The sequence below is a fragment of the Panthera pardus genome, unplaced genomic scaffold (genome assembly GCF_024362965.1).
Source record: "Panthera pardus isolate Hobbes unplaced genomic scaffold, ASM2436296v1 HiC_scaffold_20, whole genome shotgun sequence".
In the NCBI taxonomy this organism is placed as follows: Eukaryota; Metazoa; Chordata; class Mammalia; order Carnivora; family Felidae; genus Panthera; species Panthera pardus.
The window spans coordinates 91,558,343-91,583,000 of NW_026526766.1; the positions used below are offsets into that span (position 1 = coordinate 91,558,343).

At 64.7% G+C, this 24,658-nt stretch overlaps 2 protein-coding genes across 3 annotated transcripts in view; one reads left to right on the top strand and one right to left on the bottom strand.

The window, feature by feature from the left end:
• The window catches only part of ADAMTSL2 (ADAMTS like 2), a 35,621-nt gene extending 30,156 nt beyond the window's left edge, over positions 1–5,465 (bottom strand). The window contains exons 1-8 of one of the 2 annotated variants that reach the window (XM_053908515.1): positions 5,212–5,465; positions 4,417–4,542; positions 3,518–3,608; positions 2,811–2,953; positions 2,066–2,141; positions 925–1,027; positions 412–557; positions 151–274 (exon numbers count right to left, since the gene is read on the bottom strand). In XM_053908515.1, the coding sequence (XP_053764490.1) occupies positions 151–274; positions 412–557; positions 925–1,027; positions 2,066–2,141; positions 2,811–2,953; positions 3,518–3,607 (682 nt within the window). In that variant the 5' untranslated portion in view covers position 3,608; positions 4,417–4,542; positions 5,212–5,465. Of the gene's footprint in view, positions 1–150; positions 275–411; positions 558–924; positions 1,028–2,065; positions 2,142–2,810; positions 2,954–3,517; positions 3,609–4,416; positions 4,543–4,784; positions 4,995–5,211 lie in introns of those variants that run through there. The other variant, XM_053908516.1, reaches the window with a different exon arrangement.
• A 7,924-nt stretch (positions 5,466–13,389) lies between these two features.
• On the top strand, positions 13,390–23,026 carry MYMK (myomaker, myoblast fusion factor). The gene is made up of 5 exons (XM_019434995.2): positions 13,390–13,526; positions 17,785–17,899; positions 18,728–18,876; positions 21,659–21,775; positions 22,248–23,026. The coding sequence occupies exons 1-5, from the start codon at positions 13,392–13,394 to the stop codon at positions 22,395–22,397; spliced, it is 666 nt and encodes a 221-aa protein (XP_019290540.1). The 5' UTR covers positions 13,390–13,391; the 3' UTR covers positions 22,398–23,026.
• The last annotated feature ends 1,632 nt before the right edge of the window (positions 23,027–24,658 follow it).

The following is a 24,658-nucleotide window of genomic DNA, read 5'->3' on the forward strand; positions in this document are numbered from 1 at the left end:
CCTGGGCACAGCAGGGACGTTCAGGTGGCCGAGAGAGCGAGGGAGAGGAGCTCACGAGGAGGCACCCAAGGCCGGAGACAGCGCGCAGCGGGACCGGACAGGGAGGGGGGAGGCGCGGGGGGGAGGGGGGGGAGGCGCCGCGGCTCTTACCGAGGTGGGCGTTCCCTTTGCGGTAGTTGCCTGTCACGTGGGTGCAGCTGCTACCGTCCCCCTGGCAGACGCCGCACTTGTCCAGCGTGTGGGTGGAGAAGAGCACCCCGTCACAGCCGATGGGCTGCAGGAAGGGAGGCGGAGAGGGCCGCTGGGAGGGCGCTGCGACCCGGGCCCCCGGGGCCGCCCCTGCCACAGGAGGACAGGCGGGGCGGTCAGCGCAGTGAGACCAGTGGTACTTTTGCTACAATGTTTAACAACCTCACATTTTCCAGACACGCAAACCCCTCGCAGGTCGGTGAGCTTGCAGGACGTGCCGTCGCGGGCCGGGACCATGAGCTGCCGCTGACCGTCCACGGTGGTGCAGTGCAGGTCGCACGGCTTGCTGGAGATGTGGACGTAGTCGTCTGACGGGGAGACGGAGGGTCTCAGGGTGGGGGGGGGGGGGATTCAGGAACTTCCTGTCCCTCCCGCCGAGACCCGCCTTAGCTCCTCCCACCCATTGCGCGAACGGAAGAACTGAGGCCGGGAGAGCGGAAGGGACGGATCCCCCGACGGACGGTCCCGGGTGGCCCGGCACCTGCTCCGTGAGTGAGAGAGGCCGACCCCTCTTCACCGCGGCCTGTGACCTGACCCCTCCCGCCGGGCCTCACCGTCCACCTGCCCACCCCGGGCCAGGGTGTCCCCTCCCCACCGTCCCCAGAAGGGAGCCGTCGGGTGTGGAGGGGCCGCCCTCGCACTCTGCTCCCCCCTGGGCAGCCCAGGGCCTGGTACCGGGGTACAGGGGTTTCCACTGGTGCGTCCGCCCGTCGTACACGCGGGAGTTGAAGGAGATGCATTGCTCCTCCCGGAAGCTCCTCCCGTCCGGCGGACACTCCTGCGGAGCGAGCGAGAGAGCAAGAGAGAGAGAGAGAGGAGGCTCCAGGAGGAACTCGGCCCGACAAAGGCATTTTTGTCCCGGCTGAGCAGGAAGTGGCTGCGGCCGGGCCGGGGTGGCCTCTCGTTCTCCCTCAGTCCCACTCGCTTTCTGGAAGGAGCAGGGGGCAACCGAAAGGGCTGCTGCCGTCCCTCAAACGCCTACATGCACTGGCCCTCCTGGTGCTCCGGGCAGGGTCCTTCCACGTCCCCGCCACCCCAGCCTCCTCCCCAGAGGCACTGGGGCACGGAAGGGGCCCCCGGCCTCGGCTGTGCAGGCGCTGCACCCCACTCGCCTGCGGCCCAGGGCAGAGGGGGGAGGCCTGGGGGTGGGGGGCAGCCGGTCACGCCCGGGGGGGGGTAGGTGGGTCTCCCTTCGGAGGAGCTCACAAGCGTCCAGCAGGGGAGCAGACCAGCGATGCCAACACAGGAGCTGTGGCCACCCGCCTCCCTTCAGGCCCTAACTCCTCGGGCGTGCACATACCCCGAGACGCTCACGGGGACGCAAAGACCCCTATGGCTTGCTGTCTTTCTATCCCACACCTGTTCTGGGTGGTGGGGGGCGGGGGGGGAGTTCAGGTCCAGACTGGTTTGGCCCCACTGAAGGGCACCCAGAGGCTGAGCCAGAGTCAGCATCTCCTGTCCCTCCTGGGGAGCTGCAGTGAGACTTCTCACGGCTGGGGACGGGACACCTGGTGACTGTTGGTCTCCCAGCAAGCACCTGGCACAGGACTTGTGAGCAGCCTGAGATCTGCACGTTAGAGGCCGCACGTGAGCCCCCGCCCCCAGCAGAAGCCAGTCCTCACCCCTGCGCGTGCACAGCACAGATGTGACCCGAGGCGTGAAGGGGGCTCTGAGCCCAGGACCCCTCACCCTCCTTCTCTTCAACCGGAAGTAAGGGCAGACCCGGCGCAGAGTGCCTGGAGGGTCTGGGGGCCACCTGAGACCGGCCTAAGGAGCTTGGGGGTAGGGCTGCGGTCCCGCCCGGGCGGGGCCTCACCTGCAGTCTGCACAGCTGGTACCTCTTGGACGTGCCCGTGCAGGTCCTGTTCCCCGCGCCCGTGACCGACGTCCTCCTGGAGGGAAGACCCGGGCTCTGAGCTGGGGGCTGGGGGCCGCGGGCTGCGGGCACCGACCGTGCCCCTGCTCCAGACGGCCTCTGGGCTGGGCCCCGGAAGCCCCCCCTAATTCCTCTGGCCCCCCACGACTCCACCGCAGCCCAGGGAAGATACCACTTCACCTCTGCACCCCCGGCATAGAGCCCAGGGTTGTACACAGAACTGATAATAATACCAAGAACGTTTACTCCGTACCACTCCATACGTGAGGAAACTGATGTTCAGAGAGATGAAGCGACTTGCCCAAGGTCACACAGCAAGGACGTAGCAGAAGCAAGATTTGAACCCGGGCCCGCCCGATGGTAACCACTATATCCTATGTTTTTTCCTGTGTGAATTCGACTCGGGTTTTCAGAAAAGAAGGACCAGGAAAGACCTCGCCCCTCGTTGAAAAAAATCCCAAGAAACAGACCATGCCTTCTCACGAAAGGGCTGTCTGTCCCCAGAGTCCCGGGACAGGGTGAACCCCAGGACACGGTCGCCCAGGACCCGTCAGGAGCCTCGGCCCTGACAGGCCAGCAAAAAGGCTCACTCACCCGGCCTGGGCCGCCTCCGCCTGAAGACCCCTCCCAGCCTGAGCCCCCACCCACCTGTCACCCGCTGCCCACCCCCGTGCTAGTCCCACACCTCTGCTGCAGACAGTGCCGCTCCTGGGACGTCACGCCGGCCCCACAGCTGCGGGAGCATGCCGTCCACTTGGTCCACTCTCCCCACCAGTAGGCGGTGGCGTCCGAGCCCCCCTCCAGGCTGTTGGACGTCGGGCTGTGGTCCTGGGCGAGAGTCCCCACGGAAGGTTAGAAGACGCTGGAACGGGACTGGCCCGCCATCCCTTGCTGTGGTCAGCAGCACACAGCCCGGCTGGGTCCCTCGGCACCCCCGCCCAGGTGTCCAGGGCGGTCTTGGAGGGAACTCCCCGGAAGTCGTGGGCCGTAAGCCCTCCCAATCTCGAGATCTGGAACATCTTGGGGGCTTGGCGGGAGCCTGAGGCCACACCGTCCTTGTTTATCTTCTCCCGAGCGGCCTGGGCCCCGGCCTGGGTTCTGCGGGACACAAGCCCGCCCCGTCTACACGCCTCCTTCCAGGACTTTGCTTGGAAGGAAGCACTCAGCCCCCTCCAACCCCATCCTGCCCAAATCAGCCAGGCTCCGGAGTGGCCAGAGTTCCCGTAGGGGCTTGTCTGATAGGGGTTGGTCTGATCAGCTTGTAAGACATATTCCGGGGCTGTGTGGGGATCTGGGAGTGCACGCAGGGCTCACTGGGCACGTGCCCTACACCTGCCGCGCAGCCCCTCCCACCTCAGCCCATCTGGGTGAGGGACCCTGCTCCCCACTCACCGTGGCCCCAGTAGATGCCACATGCCCAGCCAGAAGTGCCACAGCCAGCAGGGACCAGACCCAGCGTGAAGGCTGCCGTCTGCCACCCATCCTAGGAAGCAAGGCCACGGTCACTGCCAGGCCAGACCCAGCTCCTCTGACAGCTGAGGAGGGTCCACTTAAGGGAAGAGCCCTGGGGGCCCGCCCAGCACCGAGGCCCAGGGGCTCTCTGGGATTGATTGGTAGTGGCTGCCTGGTGGCCCCGTTGGGAGAGGCTGGTGGGTGATTAACGATGCCTGCCACAGGCACGAGAACCACAGGCATCGGTGAGTTTGCAAAGCCTGCCCCACCTCCCATCTAAGGGTGCGCAGGGATGTGTGCTTTGCCTCTGACCACCTGAGCTCCCTAGAGAGGGCCTGTGGAGAAAAGCAGGGACAGCTGAGGAGGCTGCAGGCCCAGGCCGCACCCGTTGGACGAGGGAGCCAAGCCCCAGAACTCAGGCCGCCATCTCTACTGGGGGAACTGGCCTGAACAAGAGCCCCTGGGGATTTTCACCTGCTCAGTGCTAGCTGCCCACCTGGGACAGTGGTCTCCCTGCCAGCCACACGGGGCTGCCGGAGGGGCCCCTGGATGCCACCCGCTCCGCCAGCCCCTTCCTCTCTCTGGCCCCTGCTACCCCTGCCCTGGAGGGGGCCGGGCCCGGGACCCTCAGGGATCTCAGGCCGCACAGAGTCCAGGCGCCTGTGTCCCTCCCTTGTCCCCCCGGGGTGTGGAGTCAGGGCAGACCAGAGCTACGGGGCTGTCTCTTCCCCAACAAGTTAGCACTGTCAGCCCCAAACACCCCTCGACCTCCCTGCCAGGGGTCAAACCAAGGGGAACCCTTAGCCTCCCCTATCTGCCTCCGTTGTGTGGACGCCTACCTCCTAGAAGGGAGGCACGGGGGCCTTCGGCGGCCTCTGTCCAGGGTCTATCTCAGGTCCTGAGTGTCACTTGCCAGCAGGTCAGAGAAGGGGTTTCAGAAGCCGCCAAGCCTGTCCCTCTACAGCCTAGAAACGACGGAGGGGAGCCAAGTCGCCCAAAGCCACACAGCAAGGTGGCCAGATTCCCGCCGCCCCCCCCCCCCCAGACCAGAGTAGACTCGGGGACTCATCCCCTGCCCCCGGCTACTTTCAAGGAAGAAGGTGTGAAAGTCGCCCCCCCCCCCGCCAGCCCCGAAGCCAACTCCAAATCTGCCCCCCTCCCCCGCAGGCCTCCACCTACAGCCCCCCCTGCCCCCCCCCAGCCTCACACAAGCACAGAGCACCCCCCTCGGCAGCCCCATTGGCCAGTCGGTGCCCCAGCTCCTGCCTGCTGAGCTGAAGACAGGTGCTGAGCCGGCCCCACACTTGGTTTTCATTAAGGCTCCCAGACACCGCTGGCCACAGGCCAGGTCCGGCTCACGCGGGATCCATCCCTCCCTGGGGTCCAAAAACAGCCACCGGCCGGCAGGAGAGGCTCGCCGTGCAAAGACCGGCTTCAGGCGCCCGAGGCTGGGAGCTGAGGGGCCACCGTCGCCACGCGCTGAGGGTCCGGACCCCTCCCCGTGAGCCCTCCTCCTGTTACATAACGGCTCCCCGGGGGGGGGGGGGGGACCGGGAGATGCTCCGGCCCCCCGGCCCCCTCAGAGCTCCATCCGTGCCGCGGGGGGGCAACGCGGGAAGGCGGAGGTGGCCTACCTGGCCCCCGGGTCAGCAGGTCGTCCTCCCGGGGAAGGGGGCAGAGCCGCTGTGCGAGGGAGGCGCCAGGTGCCGGGAGCAGGGGGAGGCTCAGAGTGCAGAGGGCCGCGGGCTCTGCCCCTCGCCCGCCCTCCTCCTCCCCCTGGCCGCCTCCGTCCTCCACTTCAAAGAGCACCCACGAGAGGGGGTTCCCGGGGAGGCGCGCAGCCCAGTGGCGGCTCTGTGGCGCGGCCGCCTTTATAGCTGTCAGGCAGACAGGGAGGAACTCACACTTCCCACCAGGCTGCTCCCCCGCCCGCCGCCGGCTGGCCTGGCGCACACTTTAACCCACTCCGCGCCTCTGGAGCCCGGCCAGGCCGGCCCAGCTGCCTGCCGACTGCGGCCTCGGCGGCGGCCCAGAGCAGCGAGCCGCGAGCGGGGAGGCCGCCTTCCCGGGTCCGGGACGGGGAACACGCGTTGGGGCGTCCAGGCGGAGCAGCCGTGGGCCCGGGGTCACGGGGGAGGTTGGAGGTGGCAGAGCCCAGCCCCGGCCTCGGCCCGGTCCGGCTGCTGCCTCGGGAGGGGATCCGGTCCTCCGGCGCTCCCCAGAACGGGGTCCGGGGATGCAGGAGACAGCCCGTCTGACGGCTCCATTTTACGGATGGGAAAGGTGAGGTCCGGGCCACCCAGCCGGCCCTGGAAAGGTCCTCCTTGAGGAGCGGACGCCTATGCGAGCGGAGGGACTAAGGGAGACCCAGTGGCGGCTCAGCCAAGGGTTCCGGGGAAGGGACGGAAGTGCCCGGGTGCTGACCGGACGGCCGACATGGCCAGGGCCGGTGGGGGGCGGGGGGGCTGGGGAACCAGCCTGGCTGGGCCCAGGCCAGACCTGTGTTCCTGCTGAGTCAGAGTGTGGAGCGGAGGACGGAGCAGGCAGCACACGCTCCAGCCCCTGGGCACCCGGGAGGACCCCGGACTCTGCGAGTGGTCCCCGAAGCAGGGCCTGGCACCCGCCGCTTACACACCGGCCTCCTCCCTGGAGCCCGCCCTCCTGGAGCCCACCATGGAAGGTCTTCTGAGCCATCTCAGCCGCCCCCCTGCCTCTGCTGCGCAGGGGTCATAGGCCCGCACGGGCACCTGGGGAATCCCCCTCCTCCCCTCCATCCTCCCTGCCAGAGGAGCTACGGTGAGCTCCTTCGGCGGCCACCTTGGGTGGCTGAGAGTTATCCCGTCCCCGTGGCCTGTCTGGCCACGGAACAGGAACACTGGAGAAGGAGTAAGAGTAAAACAGCACCGCCCGCTCCCGTGCGTGGGGCCCTTCCCGTGCACCGGGAGCTATGAGGCCAGCATCTTCGCTATGCCCATTTTGCAGATGGACAGACCGAGGCTTCAAGTCCCACATCCGGTAAGGGGCCCATCGGGGACCCCAGCACTCTTGCTGATCGTGTCCTCTCCGTCTGCAGGGTTCTCCCGTGATATCTGTCCTCCCCGGAACATGGGGGAGGGGGGGTCTTGTCCATCTCGTTTTCCCCTTGGGGCCGCTGGGATAGTCACCGTGACCAAGACTTGAACCCGGCTCCACACTGCCCCCTGCGGCTGATGTGCTGAAGTGCAGACAGGACGGAGCCTGTCCCCCGGCACTGTCTGTAGCACCCGCACTCACGCGCAGACCCCCCCCCCCACCCCCGCCACCGGCCCTCACAGACACAGCCGCCATCCCCTCCCCTCCAGCCGAGCGCCAGGGCCCGGCACCCCCTGGCACGGTCCCGAAACTCCCAGCGTTTCTGGCTCCACAGCCAGCCAGCGCCAGGGTGACTAATGGTTTCCCTTGGGAGGGACCCCACGGCCAACCGACACAAACACCCCCAGCGCCTTCTCTGAGCCCGGCGGGGCAGTGCCCGGGAGACAGGCCTGCCACCCCCCTGGCTTCGTGACCTCCTGCAGGTGTGTGACCGTCCCAGGTGCCTGCCACGCTCCCGCCCCACCCCAGCCTCCACCTGGAGGAACCCGCCAAGGCTCTCCCCCGAGGGACACCGGTGAGCCCCCAAACTCCAGACCCGCAGGGAGCTGCACCTGCTGCTTTATCTGCTGGTGGCCTGGCAACGTCAGGAGAGAACTCAGGAGCCAGGGAAGGCTTCTGGGAGGCCCCCCAAGACCCTAGGAATTTGGGGTGAAGAATAAAGCACAGGCAGGACCGTGCCCCGAGTGTGGAGAGCTGTTGGCCCCGGGGGGAGTTGGTGAGGGTGGGCCTCCTGGGCCACAGGCCACAGGTGCCCTGGGGACTCACTTCACAGGGTCCCAGCCAGGCTCTCGGGGCAGGAACCCAGAGCGCCCTCCTGAGGAGTCTCGGGGCCGCTGTGCTCAGAAGGGACCCACGCTTGCGGCCGTCAGTGTACTGAAAGTCTTAATAATGTTTCGCTTGGATCTGTATTCTGGAAGTGACATCCTAAGGGACGAGGGAGCACGCACTGGGGCTTGGAGCCTTGGCTCACGCACGGTCCACCTCCCTCCGCCTCCCCGGTTCTTGACCACCCGACCCCCCGCCAGCCCTGACCCAGCCACCGCAACTGCCTCTGCCCTCCGCGCTGGGCGGGATCCCGGGTACCCATGAGGGTGAACGCTCATCCCGGGAGTATCCTCGTGCCCAAAGGAACACGGCGTTAAGCCTCGGATAAAAACTAACACGGTCCGTCCAGAGAATCGGGGAGGAAAGAAGCTCTGTCCTGCTTTTTGAACAAAGACCCCCCCCCGCATTTTGCACTGAGCCCCACAAATTACCCAGCGGGGTCACTGCCTCCTGGCTGGGTCCCTCCTATGGTTCAAACTGCGTCTGGGCTCCCTGGAGTCACTGCGAGTATTTTGAGCCCCTGTCTCAGGTCCTGTTCCCCACTTTGTGGAACCCTTCTTTTGCACCCATCTGGACATGCTCAGCACCCCCAGCTGATCTTCTAGGGCCACCTCCTCCAGGAAGCCCTTGGGACTTCGTTGAGGCTTCTCATGTCGGGCCAGAATGCTCTTCCCTGACCGGCAGCTGAGACCCCACAGAGTGGGGGCCGCTCCCAGGTCACAGGGCATCTTTGTGGGGCCGGCTCGTAGTAGGTGCTCGGTTAACAAAGGGGCGGGTGTGTGTGGCGGCTCCTGACGCCAGGGCCCCCTGTCCTCTGAGGTTCTCCGCTCTCCGGAGGCAGAGCTCCCTGCTGGCCTGCTGACGTCCCCCAGGGCCTTTGCCGCATGGAGACCCCACCCGCCACCACCTGTGGGTCCCGGCTGTGTTTTAGGAGACTGTCTTGGCACTGGAGCCTTCTGGATGTCCGAGGAGGAGCTTGGAAGTGGGAAAGCAGGCACATTTCTAACGATGCCAAGCAGGGGTGTGGGAAAACAGGAGGCAGACCGTGGGGCAGGCTCAGGGAGGAGAAGAGATCCAGGGCACGGGAGGGGCGCGGGGTGCCATGGGGTGACGGGCTGGGGGTGCTGGTGGCTGAACAGTCACACGCGGAGCCAGGCCCTGTGCTGCACGGCAAAGTGTCCAGAGTGGAGCCCAGAAGCATGGGGACCACAGACAGAGCGTGTGTGAGGCGGGTCCCCCTGCCCCGGCCGCCAGCGGCCTGCCTGCCCTCCTCCTCCTCTCTCTGTCCCCCCAGAGGCGTCCTGGGTGCCTTCTGACAGCAGAGCTTTCCCACCCAACAGGCCCTGGGCCATCGAGGGGCCAGCTTGGAGGTGACCGGCCAGACACCAGAAGAGGACCAGGCCCCCGAGGGCAGCCCCAGCACCGTCAGTCCGGAGCTCCGTGAGCTCTGGGGACCCCGTGAGCTCCCTGCCCAGCCCAGGGCAGATGACAACTTTCTCTGCCCCGGGCCCAGGGGCTGGACATTCGGGAAGAACTTCCCCCTGCAGACCACGGGGGTCAGCAGGTGGGAGGCTGGACCACCAAACGGACTTCTTTGTTTCCCTGTCCAACTTTCTCGGCCTTTCTTCTGTCAAGCCAAGGCTCGAAGTTCAAGCGGGGGGACCCAGGAAATGGGTAGACCTCTCTGGTTCTCGGATTCCACAAGAGGCTCCCTTCCACCCGGATATGGAACAGGAAGGGGGCGGGGAGTGGCGGGTGCATGACAGGCCCCTGTTGCCTCGGCAACCCCCAGGGAGACGAAGCCCGAGGCCAGACAGGCGGTCGGGCTGCTGCTCAGAGCTCCACACCACGACGCTGGGAGGCAGGGGCAGTGCGGGCTCCATTTTGCAGATGAGGAGACTGAGGCTCGCTGGGCGAGGGGCACACCAGAGCCCCAGAGCCAGGCAGGGGCGGCGTGCTCCGGCTGGCTCACGTGGCAGGCGTTCAGAAGCTGGGGGTGGCTCGGGTTGCTAATTCTCAGCCTGCGGCTGAGGACGACACATGATTGCTCTCACAAGCTCCGTCGCAGACACACAGCGCGGACACACGCGACACGTGCACGGCGCAGAGGTCCCGGACAGCGGTCCAGGCTGCGGACCCCAAGGAACGAGCTGGGAAACATCAGAGCCCGGCCCCGCCCCGCAGGTGTGGGCCCGCCTCGGTGCACCCCTACGCAGGGAGCCCAGGCGCCGGGGCCGCCCCGGAGCTCCGGGCCGGGTGTTCAAAGCTGGAAGGACGCAGGCGCAGCCGCTGGCTCCGCTCTCCGGGCGGGCAGGGCAGACAGCTGTCCGGGAGGCGGGGGCTCCGTGCCATTCCAGGCGTTTCGGCACCTCTATAAAACCCGCCTGCTCCGAGGCGAGGGGGTGGGGGGGGGGGGGGCGGGCGGGCGGGCTCCCTGGGGGCCTCCCCCCTCCTCTCCCCCAGCAACCCCGGGCCAGCGCCACCTGCTGGGCGGAGCGGGGATGGCGCCTGGGGCCGCGCAGGGAGACCCCGAGCAGTCTCTGCTCCTCTCCGGGCCTCAGTCTCCTCCCCTGTAAAATGGGCACGGCAGAGGCAGCTCTCCCCACCCCCCCCCCCGCCCCACCCTCTAGCAGCTGCCAGGACCCGACAGGACAAAGTAGGAAGAGTGCTTGGCACAGGGCCCTGCACATGGCCGGCGCTGAATAAATGTCTGCGCCTGCCAGTGGTTTTCAAGACACACACAGTGTGTATGTGGAGGGGGGTGGGTTGCAAGGGGAGCCCACACCCCGCCGGGCGTCAGGAGAGGCTGAGGGCCACAGGGGAAGGCAAGAGTGGCAAGAGCGGCCAGGCCGAAGGAGGGTGTGCGCTGGAACGTGGGCAGGTGGGGGCCGGTGGGGGAGGGTGTCCACGGCAGGCTGGCAGGCGGAGGTCACCGAACGCAGGGAAGGGGGGGGGGGTTGCACATCTGCTGCTCAGGCCGCTGGTTGAGTGGCCCCGTCCCCCCCTGCCCCTGCACCTCCGAAGGCAGCTCGACCCTGGAAGCAGCAGCCCGCCTTCCACTCTGCCTCCCCCTCCCCCAGCCCCCAGGCCCATCGCTTCGCCTGCTGCAGGGAGAGCCGAGGGTCATTTCAGTCCTGTTCGGAGCTGGACGCCTTCCCCCGAGCCAGCTGGTCGGTCTCCAGGCGGCCAGGTCTCAGAGGGGAGCCGCACGCAGGCCCCCCCCACCTCCACGCTGTCCCTGCACTTCCTCGGGCTGCCCCCGGACTGGTCACCTGTCCCCCTGCTCTGGGGGCGGCCCCCCTCGGCCCCCTTCTGCCTTAATCACTGCAACACATGTACAAGCGGCCTCACCCTTGCTTCCACCACCTCCCCCTTCTCTTTTTCCCTTCCCCAAGCTCACAGCCCTGGCCCTGGAGTTTACAGCTGCAAAGAAAACACACACACACACACACACACACACACACACACACACACACACACTCCTGCACAAAACCAACTGTGGAATGTTTTCCTGCTTCTGAGCAGGGTTTATGGCTCCAGAGAGTTCTCGGACACCTGACATCTACTCGTATTTCCACTCCTGGAAGCTGGGGCTGGGGGCTGGGGCTGGGGCCGGGTCCGAGCAGGAGCTGAGGGGCGGAGGGGTGGGCCCGCATGGGGTCGCCTGCCTCCTGCCCGGAGCTGCACGCAGCAGGATCTGGTTTTCCCATTTGGGGCAGGGAACTGGCCGCTAAGTGCCAGACTGAAATGTGCAGCCGCCTGGCCTCCTCGGACTTTCATTCATTCTTTTAACAAAGTCATTCATTCAGCCGGTGTTTGTTGAACTCCGACCGTGTGCCAGGCTGGGGCTCAGCACAGGAGCGCCATCAGCTTGCCTGGGGGCCAGCGCAGGGGGCAGCTTCCCCACGGATGGCACGGCCCGGACAGCGACCAGAGGGACCAGAACAGGGGAGGGGGAAGCATGTTCTTCCGGGGTCTGAGAGCACGGTGGAGAGCGGGGTGTGCGGTGGGGGCGCCGGGGGCGGGGATGGCCCCGTGGTCTCCCTGACACTTGGACTTCACCCCAACGGCGGTAGATGCCTTGGAAACTTGGCAGGCGCTTACGCGGAAAAATGACACGACCAAATGCATCATTGCAAACAGCAGAAGCGGGCTCCGGCCAGCTCAGGTCAGAAATGAGATTTATGGAAAGGGTTTTTTGGTTGCTCTTCTACAGAAGGAAAAGTGGAGTAGCCAGGCCCCTCTCTGAGACACTGAGATGCATTGGCAGACCCTCCCCCGGCGCCCCCCCGTCCCCGGAATGGTCACACTCCGCAGCCCGGCTCCCACGAGAACCAAAGCGTGGCGTATCCAAACAGTAGAACGCTACGCGCCCAGCGACCAAAGGAACCACTTGCCACGACGTGGGTGAACCTCGGGGACGTTCTGTCGGTGGGGCGAATGCCAGTCAGACCCACGAGAACGCGTGCTGCACAGCTCCATGTGTGTGGGTTTCCAGAACAGGCAAAATCAGGCAGAAATCAGGCTAGCGCCTGCCTGTGCTTGCAAAGGGCACGCGGGCACATCCTGGGGTGACGGGGACACGGCATGGGTCACGGAGGTGTATGCACTCATCAAAATGCATCAAACCTGTACTTAAAATCTGTACATTTGGGGGGCACCTGGGTGGCTCCGTCGGTGAAGCGTCTGGCTTCGGCTCAGGTCATGATCTTACGGTCTGTGAGTTCAAGCCCCGTGTAGGGCTCTGTGCTGACGGCTCGGAGCCTGGAGCCTGCTTTGGATTCTGGGTCTCCCCCTCTCTCTGCCCCTCCCCCACTCTCTCTCTCTCTCTCTCTCTCTCTCTCAAAAATAAATAAAACATTTTAAAAAAATTTTAAATGTGCATTTTTCATATGTGAATTTTATCAGGATGAAAAAAATAGAGCAGAAGGGAAAGAATGTTCTTCTGCTGACAAGGAATCCATCCATCAGGAAACAAGCAAGCAATCAGACCAGGGAGAAAGTCTGTCTGTGGAGCTCACCACTCCCATCGTTCTTGGGCCGGAGGATAAGGGGGCACCCCGCCAGACGGCTCCCCTCAGACCTCTGAAAACAAGGGAAAGTCACTTCCCAAAGGCCAGCCAAGGGGTGCGGAGAAGGCGAGCGTCAGCCTTGTCCTGGGTCGTCAGCCTTATCCTGGATCGTCAGCCTTACCCTGGATCGTCAGCCTAATCCTGGATCGTCAGCCTTACCCTGGATCGCATTGGAGACCATCCTGGTGTCTGTTACAGATGCGAGACGACGTAAACAAACAGAAAAAAACCGTTTCATTGGTTCTGTTTTGGGGGAATGTGTGTGTGGCGGGGGGGAGAGGGGGGCGGAAAGCAGGCGAGTGAGCAGGACCCTGCCTATGGGCTGGTAAAATATGACACTTGTCTACAGGGTCCTTCGGTGATTAGAATTGACTAAACCTTGGGTTCTCTCACCTCTAGCCGCCAGCGGACATTGGTGCCCTCGTCCGGGGCTCCCGAGTGCCCTGGGGAGAGGGCCAGGACGGAAAGAGGCTGCAAGTTGAGGCTGGTACTCATGGGGACTTTGTCGCCTCGAAGGAAAGAAGGATGGTCTCCTTGAATCAATAACTCTGGTCTCCCAAATGAAAAAAAAAAAAAACTCCGAGACAAGTGTTGATCACGTGGTACGTCAGCTGTTGGCCTCTGTCCGTGTGCCCTCAACACGTGCACTCAAGACCCTGCCCCCCTTCGGGGCATTCGAACCACAGCTGCCATCGGAGCCCCCACTGAAGGGAGCGGGCCTCGTCCCTTCTGAGTTCTCTGCCCTGGGGACCCGGGCGGCCCGCACCCTCCCCTCCTCCCAGCCCATGGGGACGCTCGTGGCAAAGCTGCTCCTCCCCACCCTCAGCAGCCTGGCTTTCCTCCCCACAGTCAGCATCGCTGCCAAGCGGCACTTCCACATGGAGGCCATGGTCTACCTGTTCACCATGTTCTTCGTGGCGGTAAGTCCGGGCCCCGCGGGAGGACCCACGCGGGGCACCCCCCCAACGGTGGAGGAGGGGGGCCATCTTTCCACCACGTGCCTGTATCGGTGATGAGGAGAAGTGATTTGGAGGTGAAAGAAAGAGCCCGAAGACCAGGAGAAAGGGGTGGGGGGCCCCCCTCCTCCTCTCTGGACCTCAGGTTCCCCGCCTGTGCCGGGAAGTCACTCTGGGCTTGGTGTGCGTAAAATGGGCGAGATTCGGTGGGTCCAGGACGAGCCCCTCCGGGGTGCCCCTTCTCTCACCGCTGGCAGGCCACCCCAGGCCCCCGCCCTTGTCCCACCTACGAGCGCGGGGCAGCTGAGCCGGGGCGGAGGGGCCGCACCGGGCCCCGGGAGGGGGGTAGTGGGGTTTAGGGAACGTGTAGGGCCTGGGTGAGTCTGATTCCAGGATTCTGGAATTCCGTAGCTGGCCCCTGTTCAGGAGGGCCTGCTCACGTCTGCTTGTCTCTCCTTCTTGGGGCCTACGTCCGTCTCTCTCTGAGTCCTTCTTTCTCCATTTATAAGCCTGGACGGCTGCCCTTTAGCACTGTCTCTCCCCCCCTCCCCTCCCCATGGGGCTCTTTCCCTCTGCCTTTCTCCTGTTGCTTTTCTCCACATCTGCCTTTTTTTCTTTCACTCTGTCTGCGTCTGGGTCTCTCTTGATTTCTGGAGCTCTCTCTCCATAGAACTTGCCCTCTTCCCAAACCTCCTTGTCTCTCCCTGTCCGGCTTTACCCCCCTGCCCCTCCACGTGTCTCTTTGGCTCGATCTGTCCCTCTAGTTTCTGTCTGTCTGTCTGCCTATACTCCTGCCCGTGTACATCTCTATCTGATCAATCATTGCCCCCGACCTACCCAGTCGATGATCCTTCCATCCACCTGCCCGCCCCCGTCGGTGTCTCAGTGCCATTCTATCTCCCTGCCGCCATGTCCCTCTGAGCCCCCCCACGATCACGGCTGGCCCCCCTCCCTGGCTCTGACAGTCCTCCTCCTCGGCTCCCCTCAGACTCACCCTTCACTGAAGCCCAGCTCCCCGCCAGAAGCACGCACCGCGGGAGCGAGCGTCCCCCCGGACGTGACAAATCGCACGATGCCTTTTGCCGCCGGCCTGGCTCCCCAGCAGCAGGGCCTTGGGGTCCCGGGGGCAGCCGTGGGCAGTAGGTGTGTGAGCACACGCCTGTGTCCGCAGACGTGCCTGCACGTGTGTGTGCACTTGAGCGGGCGCCCCCTTAGGCAGCAGGGACCTGGGGCCAGGGGCTGCCTGGGGCTTGTCTCCACCTCTGGGTGGGAGAGACCCCCGCCGGGAGCCAGCATCCAGGCTGGGGGGCGTGCCGGGGGCTCTGCACACAGTGTCTTCTGTGGTCTTCTCGGCTCCCCGTGAGCCTGGGATTGTGACGGGCCCATTTGACGGATGGAGAAACCGAGTCCGACAGAGGCTGAGTCCCGTGTCACTGTGAGCACCAGATGTACCTTGGAGCTCCTGGCTCAGTCAAGGCATTTTGTCCGATGCCATTTCATTGGCCCCACAGGGGACCCCTGCTTGGGAGGGCTCCAGGAAGTCGGTCTGGCAGGTGGGAAGCCCAGGCACGGGGCGGACGCGGGACTTCTCTGCGGGTACAGGGGGCTTAGGGCCGGGGAGGGGGGCCAGGGGTCTTGTCCCCAGGCCCAGGTCAGACCCCACCCAGGAACCCACAGACACGGCCAGGCCACCCCTCCCTGCCGGGGCTGGGCTGGCCCCCAGCTGCCTCCGGGCTGACCTCAGCGGCCCGCCCTGGCCCGCCCAGAATGGCAGAGGCAGCTGCCTCCTGCGACAAATGTCCTCCAACCTCAAAGCCACACTCAACCCCTTTCTCCCAGAGCCCCAGGCAACACCAGTGCAGCCCCTGCCTCCCATGTGGCTTCTTCTGCGTTCCACCCAGGACCCTCCTTGGCCAGTTGTCACAGGGGGTGGCCTGGCCCACCCCGCGGACCGACAGAGGGGGCCCCAAGCAGGCAGCCAGTGGCCGGGCTCACAAAACAAGGCTCCGTGAGGTCGGCCTCTGGAGGCGGTGCGGTCTCCCACCAGGTCCCCAGCTGTACCCCACCCCCACCAGCACCCTCCGGGCCCCCAATCTGCCCCTGCATTGGAAGACGGAGGCAGGCCTCACAGGCGCCTGTCCCCGCTCTGCCCTGCCTCCTTGGCGGGTAGCACTGCTCGGAATCTCACCGTCCCCACCTGCCCAACAGAAATGAACCAAGGGCCTGGCGGGAGAGCCCCCCGCCCCCCCATCTCGGGTCAGCTCTCCTTCAAACCGCTCTAAACCCTGCATTCACACGGCCGGGATGAGACAGTATTCCTGCTCTTGATGGGGGCAGGGCACAGACACTCCAAGAATCTCTTAGCAATTAAGTCCGTAATTCTACACGGCGATCTGTGCTGCGAAGGAGAGGTGTGGGTGCAGAGACAGCAGATGATGGGGCTGGGGGGCGGGGGGAGGGATGGAGTTCTAGAAGTAGCAGGAGAATATCCATGTCACTTGTAAGGCCTCGCTCTGCCTGCCAGAGCCACGTGGAGCAAGTGTCCTTCTCCCCACTCTATCCCACAGAGTTCTGAGCACCTTGATCAGGCCTCACCTGAAGCTTCCCTTTCCCCAAACAGTTATGTCCACTCCCTAGTTGTTCTTCTCTATCGTCTCTGCCTGTGTCACTTCAAAGGGTGCAGACTCCAAAGTTCAACACAGTCTTCTAGGTGGGTCTGACCCGGACAGAGAGAAGCAGGACTCTGTCACCTCCCTTGTTCTGGGCACTATACCCTTATTAACACCTCCCGGGGCACCTTAGCTTTAAGACACCCGTAATTGTAACCAATATGAGCTCTAAATCCACCCCAACTTGCTTGACTCACCGGGTGACCCTGGGCTCCTGCTCCCCCTGTAACATCCCTGGGGCCTCCGGACGTGGGCTGCTGTCCTGCACACCTCCTCCCGCCCGCTGAGCTGGGCTCACCAAGAGACGATTGTGCCGGTCTCCGGGCTCGTCTATGCCCGTGGAACTTGTCAAAATAATTACGTCACATAATTTAATATTCCTTAAAATGATGAAATGCATATATGCAAAAGGAAAGAGTTGTTTTTGGTAAGAAGTCAGTTGACAGCTTTGAGGATACCCCATAGAGGCATTTGGCTTTAAAAATTGCCGGTAGGGGTGTCTGGGGGGCTCCGTCGGTTAAGCGTCCGATTTCCGCTCAGGTCACGATCTCGCGGTCCGTGACATCGAGCCCCGCGTCGGGCTCTGTGCTGTCAGCTCGGAGCCTGAAGTCTGTTTTGGATTCTGTGTGTCTCCCTCTCTCTCTCTCTCTGCCCCTCCCTTGCTTGTGCTCTGTCTCTCTCTCTCTCTCAAAAAATAAACCTTAAAAAAAAGTAATAAAAAAATAATAGGTTAGAAAAAATTGCTATTAAATAAGGTGTCGAGGAGACGACCGTACGAGTGTGGGAGCGGCCGGGCAAAACGACCGTGCCGTCTGCAGCACCGGGGTCCCTGCGGTGGTTCTCGAAGCGTGTTCCCCCTGGTGGCTGGCTTCAGCCTGAAAAACTCTTAAAAATGCACATCTCCGACCTCCGGCCAGACCTGCCGAGTTAACGACTCAGGGTGGGCTCAGCGATCCGAGGATTCACAAGCCCCCCCCGGGGGGTTCTGGTGCCCACTCGGGGCTGAGGGCTTCCTCTGCGGGGTAGCCCAGTCACGACAGGGGTCAACCGTACAGCAGGAGGCCCCTCAGGCCCCCCAGGAGCCGCCTGGCATCCAAAGCGTAGGCCCTGGCCTCACGTCCACGGCCGCGGGGAACGTGCACCGGCACCCACTGGCGGTAACCCCGGCTGTTGAAGGAACGTGCAGGGCGCGTCTTTGAGCCTTGGCGGAGCGTCGCCCGGCCTCTGTCTACTCGCGTCACAGAAAGTAAGAGACGCGTCTGAGCCCTCAGCGCGTCCCAGGCTCCGGACCCCGACACGGATTGTTTCCTCGAATCCCCACGAGACCCCATGAGGGGAGCAGTCGGCAGCACCCCCATTTTTCAGGTGGGGAAACTGAGGCACGGGGCCGTGAAAGGACTTGCCCGAGCTGGTGAGTGGTCTGGCTCAGCTCGGAGTGGGGGTGTGGCTGGGGCCCAGCCCCGGCCCCGGTCCCCCCACCCCCCTCCCCTCCCGCCCTCCCCCACCCGTGCGCTGTGCCTCCCAGCCCCCAACTGCCCTGCGTGTTCCCACAGTTCTACCACGCCTGCAACGGGCCCGGCCTGTCGGTCGTCTGCTTCATGCGCCACGACGTCCTGGAGTACTTCAGCGTCTACGGGACAGCGCTGAGCATGTGGGTCTCACTGATGGGTGAGTGGCCGCACCTCGAAGCCCAGTTTCCCCGCCATCCGCGGGCCGGCCCCCCCCCCCCCCCTCGGGAAACCCGACCCCAGCGATCCTGCTGCCCAGTCCTCATCTGGAGCGTCTCCTCCCCCGCTCCCGGGGCCCAAGCACAGTCTGGTCTAGGGACGCGCAGCCCTTACAGGCCCGGATTCCCATTCTCGAAACCTCTAACGTACACTCTCGGTGAAGGCTTGTTCCGACACGCGCATGGGAGAGCCGTGCCGAGGGCCGGCGGAAGGGCTTCCGCTCTCTTCCCCCGGAGACCGCTGTCCCCAGGGCAGGGTTTGTCCCCGAGGCGTTTCTTGAGGCTCGCGCAAGCCTTGACGCACGTCGCTGTCAGCTCGGGTCAGCTCCGGTCGGTACGAGGATGGAATCCCCGGACGCAAGTCGTCCCGCGACTTTGTTCTCACTTAGCGCCGTCTCGCGGCAATGTGAGTCAGGGCACGTGGACCCCGTCGCTCGGGGCTCCCTGCTACGCGCCCGTGAAGGACCCAGATCTTTCCTGTCTCTTAGCTGGGTGTCTTTGTCTCCGTCCCAGGGGTCCCCAGGGGTCCCCAGGGGTCCCCAGGGGTGCGCGCGTGCCGCCCGGGCTGCTCCGTCCACGTCTCTCCCTTCAAACCCGCTGGAACAACTCAGACCTCGGAGTGACTGGGCTGGGCCATGGGCTGTCTCTGGCAGAGGACGCCCAGCACTGGGAGCCCTGAGGGATGCCTCTGGGGGAGCAGCGGCCGGGGTGGGGGTGGGGTGGGGTCAGGGGGCCGCTCACCTCTGCCGGTTCCTCTCCCCGCCCTCCAGCGCTGGCCGACTTCGACGAACCCAAGAGGTCGACCTTTGTGATGTTTGGCGTCCTGACCATCGCGGTCCGGGTCTACCACGACCGCTGGGGCTACGGCGTGTACTCGGGCCCCATCGGCGTGGCTGTCCTCATCATCGCCACCAAGTGGGTGCGTACCGCCTGGGCCTGTCCCCCGGCCCCCCTCACCCCTCCGCCCCGGGCTCTCCGATGACCGCCCGTCTCACCTAAAGCACAGAGACGGTGAGCACCAGGCGCCCCTGCCCCACCGGCGTCACCGGCACTCACCGGCTCTGGGCCTAAAACCCAAGTGACGTCACTCCCCTGCCCCAGCTTCCAGGTCTGCGAAGCGATCATTACGGGAACAGTCTCTTCCTTACCTCGTGGGCTTGGTTCCGAGATGAACTGAGATAATGCACTTAAAAGTACTAGCATGGAACCTGGGTGTTCAACAAATAGGAGTCGTTAGGGGTATTGCTGTTCATAGTATTGCAGACAGTGACTCCTTTAAAGATGCAAAACCCATCGGAAATGGCCTGGGTTAATCTGGGAAGACTTCCTGGAGGGGGTGAGCCTAGAGTTTGGTTCTAGTGAGGAAGGAGGCTGCGATATGCGGTGGACAGGAAGAGGGATCTGCCCGTAAGCGTTGAGGAAGCTCGAGCTGGAGTTTCTGACGCTGAGAGCCCTCTGCTGCCCACCCCTGGGGGGTATGGCACCCAGTAGGCCCTTACACACGGCTCCCAGGCCTCCCCTAATCCTCTGTTGTACCGAGTCCCACCCCCCATCCCCCCCTCCCCCCCCGGCCGGTGAGGCCTGAAACTCACACTCCCCAGGCTGTCGAGAAACCTTCGGCAGGATGGGCCCAGGGCCATTGCCTGGGGCCCCAGAAGGGAAGGAGCTGAACCTTGCCGGGCCAGAACACAGGTCTGGACTGCCGCAGGCCTGAGGCCGGGCTCACTCTCCAGCCGTGCGGCAGCTCAGGCCCCAGGGGGACGTCCCTCTGCCCCACTTTAGCCCCTCTGGAGCTCCTCCTGGAATCTCGGGGTCCCAGCTCCAAGTGCTGGCGGAAGGTCCGGTCCGACCCAGCCCAGGCCACACACCCACTCAAGGCCCTAAAATTAAGCCAAGGTGGCAGGACCTCAGAGGATGGTCTGCCGGGCCACCTGGGGAGCAAGCAGGAAGGCAGTTCCCTGGGAAGAGGGGTCCGGCTGGACAACTGGTTGCAGAGAGCGCCCACCAACCCATTTTACAGCTGCGGGAGAGAACATAAAGTTCTGGTGGCGATCCTTCCCCTCGCGCCCCGGGCTCCTCCCACAGCCAGGGAGCAGAGGGTTTGTTTGGCCAGGCGGTTAATGAAGGAAGTAGGGCTCAGAGAGGTCAGCAACCAGCAAGAAGTCACAGCAGCACCCGGGCCTCGACTTTTCAAGCAAGGGAAGGGAGGGAGCCTCTTTCTCACTGGGGCTCAGGGACGCACTGCTGGCCTGGGCCTGACCCAGGAGGCCCCTCGGAGCTGCCTCGGAGGAGGGGACCGTGTCTGGACCCAGGGAAGGACCACATTAATGAACAGGCTGGAATGCATAAACACAGAGCCCTCGATAATGCGCTCACTCCTGGCAGGAAGTAGGATAGTCTCCTTGGTCTGCCCTGGAGGGCTGTCGTTCCCCGCCTCCCCCACCCACCCCCCCTCTCGCAGATCTTGGCAGGTCTGAATCTGGGCTGCATTGTAATCCGCCAGAATAGAAGTCACTCCCTAGTGTCCCTGAGAATCCTCACGGGGACTTCCACGGCCTTGGGGGCTGTGGGTCCAGCCACAGGAACCAAGAGGTCTGCCCGGCTCCCTGCATCTGGGGCTCCAATTGTGTTTTGCAGACCATTTAGCGTGGAATTTATTTTGGATTTTCAAGGGCAGTTGTTTCCTGGAATGAGGGTGGATTTTTCTCCCGGAGGCTCGTCCCTTCTCGAGCCAGAGTTGGGAACAGCAACCCTCGGGGAGAGGAAGCCGAGCCGGGTGCGGGGGGGTGCAGGGCTGGTCAGGCCAGGCTAGGGCACGACCTGGGGCAGCCACGGCCGTGGCCACCCACACCCAGGACGCCCCCAGCCGCACCCAAGCCCTATCTGTGCCGCCTGATTCCTTATCAGCGATGGTAAATTACAGAAACCTGAAAACCGGGCTTTGGCGGCCAAAGTTGCCCTGCCCCAGCCCAAGGCTACTCGGGGTCTCTGTGCACTCCACCTGGTGGGCTGGTGGAGGGGAGGGGGGCGCTTCCCCAGCCCCCGGGGGGCCTCCACCATTCGCAGTGTGCATGTGTAGGCTTGCCACAGGCCTAAACACCCCGCTCTCTGAAACACTTTGGAACGCCCAAGGGTTCGAGATTTCAGGGTGTGGACCTACATTTACTGCATGATTTCAGTGCATGTGAACCCGAATTCAAATGCCCGCTTGAGCCTTCCGCTAACATCAGGGCCTGCGAAACCACAGATGTAACGTGCGGGTCAGACTGTCTCATAAATACTGTGATGGGACATCGGTGAAAGCAACCAAAGGGACTTTCGGAGCACCACACGGGCGCCCCCACCGGCCATACTGGCGGGCAGGGCCAGTGCTCCAACACCCCCTTGCTGTGACTGGCGCCCTGGGGGGTCCCCTCCGGCTGGGGGAGGGGCATGTGAAAGGGTGGCCTTGTTATATCCCGAAGAGGCAGGCAGGGGTGGGGTCCCCATGGGGGGGGGGGGGGGTACTGGGCCCGCGGTTCCCAGCTCGGCCGTCCAGGCTGGGGGCTCCCTTGGGTCCCGCAGCCGCGAGGCTGGGCATGTGGGGCGTCTCCCTGCGCCCCAGCCCCTGCCCGAGTGTAGCCAAGGTGCGCATGCCCAGGGCGAGCTCTCCGGGCAGCCCGGGGCGGCGTCCCCCGCATCACCGGCCACTCTCCCCGCAGCTGCAGCTCATGAAGGAGAAGAAGGGTCTGTACCCCGACAAGAGCGTCTACACCCAGCAGATAGGCCCCGGCCTCTGTTTCGGGGCGCTGGCCCTCATGTTACGATTCTTCTTTGAGGTACAAGGCCTGAGCCTCCTCGGGGTGGCCTCACGTTCCTGCTTTTCTGTCCCTCGGGGTGGGTGGAGGGGAGCCTCCCTCCCTCCCGCCACAGCCTGCTTCGTCCCCAGCACCGGGGCGATCGCTGCCTGCGCGCACCTGAGGCGAGGCGCACAGCCCAGATGGGGCCTGGGGCGGGGGCCAGCACCCGCAGGGAGGAGGGAGGAGGGAGGAGGGAGGGGGGCAGGGAGGAGCCCCAGACTCCTTGTCAAAGGCCTAGCGAGTGGGGTTTGATGTCAGGAAAGATGGCCTGGGCCGGACACTGAGGGGAGGCTCCTTGGAGGAGGCCACTTGGCCACATTCCTGAGTGGGGGCGGGGAGGTGACCGGCAGATGCCCTGGGGAGCCAGGCAGGCCGGCGTGCAAGCAGGGGCCCAGAGCGTCGGGGAGGGGGGCCTGGGGCCCCAGACCGACCCCCACCCCCACCCCTGCAGGATTGGGATTACACCTACGTGCACAGTTTCTACCACTGCGCGCTGGCCATGTCCTTCGTCCTCCTGCTGCCCAAGGTCAACAAGAAGGCCGGAAGCTCGGGGCCCCCAGCCAAGCTGAACTGCCCCACCCTTTGCTGTGCTTGTATCTGACTGCGCACCACGCCCGCCCCCTGCCCCCTGCCAGCCCCTGCCCTGCCGCATCTCCCGCCTGCAGAGAGACCCCCATGGCCCCCCCAGCTCTGAGCATCCGGGAGAAATGTCTCCCCTCAGAGGGATTTGGGGAGCATCCCGCTGAGTGCTGCTGGGAGCCCACTTACTAGGTTTCTACGGAGTACAAACCACCGTGCTGGAGAGAAAAGGACTTCCTCCCCCGCTCCTGCTCCCCCACAGTCATGGCCAGTCTGCGTCCGCAGGACCCCACAGCCAACATGTGTCTCCCCCCTCCGTCCCCCTTTCCTCCTCACCCAGCCACAAAGGGACTCTGCCCATGTCCCCCTCACAACACCTGTCTCCTCCTGGACCCTGGTTGTCACCGCTTCTGTCCTGTGCCCTCGGGCTCTGAGCAGACCCGTGTAGGAAGCCAAGGCCAGTGGGGGCCAGCTCTGTCCAGGCCTGCTGGCCGTCCCTCCAGCCGGGTCCCTGAATCAAGCCATGTCAGTAACGGCAGCCCACAGGAAGCTCCTCAACCCTTGACCTTCCTGTGTGCCAGAAGCCGTATGATCATCGCTTAATCTAATTCGTAAAACAAGTCTGCGTTAAAGGATGATCACTCCCTTCTACAGACAGAAGCCCGAGGCGCAGGGGCCAGGGTGTGTCCGAGGCCTCGAGCAGGCGAGCGCAGACCCGGGCCAGGCCCGCTGCCACCAAGCCCGCCCCCTCGCTGGGCGCGAGCACCTGTGTTGGCCCTTCGAACAGCTCCACCCCGGGCTAAGGGCCAGCGCGGGAAGGGGGTCTGGGCCCAGGGACACCCGAGCGGAGGCTGGCGGGCCCAGAGCCGGGCACACGGGGCAGGCTTGCGGCAGTGCTGAGGGAGGGCGGCCGGCTCCCGCCTACAGCCCGTCTGCGCTGGGCCCCGCGAGGGCGGGAGCCGGCCTCCCAGACATCACCTCACAAACCTGAGCCTCCCCGGCAGCCCCAGCCCACCCCAGCTTCCCGAATGATGTGGGCACATCTGTCAGGCAGGAAGTTACCTACACCTGTCTGGGGCCTGTTTTGTGTTTCCAGATGGTGCACACCCACCCCCACCGCACGGGGCGGCCCCTTATTTGTCCTGAAGTCACCTCTTGCTCCCCTCAGGGGGCCGGGAGAGAGCCGGGGACAAGGCTGGCCCCTCGGCGAGGCACCCCCGGTCTGTCGGCCTCCCTGACTGTCCAGAGGTCCCACGTGTGGGGCCCGGACGCCCACAGTCTCACTCTGGCTCAGCCCCTTCCTGAGCCTACAGACTGGATGACAGAGCAGCCTCTGGGCAGTTCACACGGGCTCGGAGTCCTGGCCGGGCCCCGGGGAGCAGGCCTCAGCCTTGCTCTGCTTCCCAGTTGAGGAAGTTGAGCCCACAGCTTCGGGGCCGTCCTCCCAGACGGACATGTCCCCGCATCCCCCGCCCGGCGCAGGGACGGGCAGAAGCCGCTTCCGTTGGCTTCTGGTCCGGTTGAGGGGTGGGCACACACACATGCCCGCTCACACCTCGAAGAGATAGGGCCCCCTGGAAACAGCATCGTCCTGTCCGGCCTGTCTCCCAGCTCCGCGAGGGGAGACACCGGGCAGGAAGGAAAGGGAAGGCTGTGGGGGCCACGCGGGGGGCCTGCGGCATCACTCTGGAAACAGGCCTCTGCCAGTCGCCTCCCTCCCCGTCACCTCCCTCCCATCCCCTCCCCCGTGTCCCCCCCACACACACCCGGCGAGCACACCCCAGCTCCCAGCTCCGCGGCAGCAGATGGAAAGTTGGAGGCCGCGGGATGCTCCTGAGCAGGGAGGAGGTGAGGGGCCGGCCAAGAGCGTTAAGGACCATACTAACAGGCTACTCACTGCGGCCACGCTGATTTATGAGGCCGTCTGGGAGCCCAGCCAAGTCTGTAAGTCATGGACAATTAGGAGGCTCGCTCCAGCCCTCAGCCCCGTCCGCCTCTGGGGCTCTAGGCCCACCGCGCCCCTCCTCAGCAGGGTCCGCACCGTGGAGACCCCACGGTGCAGATAGGGACCCTGAGGGCCGGGAGGCCGGCAGCCGGCCCCGGTGACTTGGACACTGGGTGCTGAGCGGTGGCTGTGCCCAGGGTCTTACTCCTAACCCTAGCGGCCTCTTCCTCTGCTTCCAAGGCCCACTTTGACATCTTGGGGGCTCCAGCCAAGGGCCGGGGGGGGGGGGGGAAGTGCCCGGGAGGGGGACAGAAAGAGAAGAGGCCACTTGGACCCGC

Coding starts and splice junctions, on each gene's coding strand:
- MYMK (XM_019434995.2), top strand. CDS start 13,392: ATGGGGACGCTCGTGGCAAAGCTGCTCCTCCCCACCCTCAGCAGCCTG. Junction 17,900..18,727: donor CATGTGGGTCTCACTGATGG/GTGAGTGGCCGC, acceptor CCCGCCCTCCAG/CGCTGGCCGACTTCGACGAA. Junction 21,776..22,247: donor TGTTACGATTCTTCTTTGAG/GTACAAGGCCTG, acceptor CCACCCCTGCAG/GATTGGGATTACACCTACGT.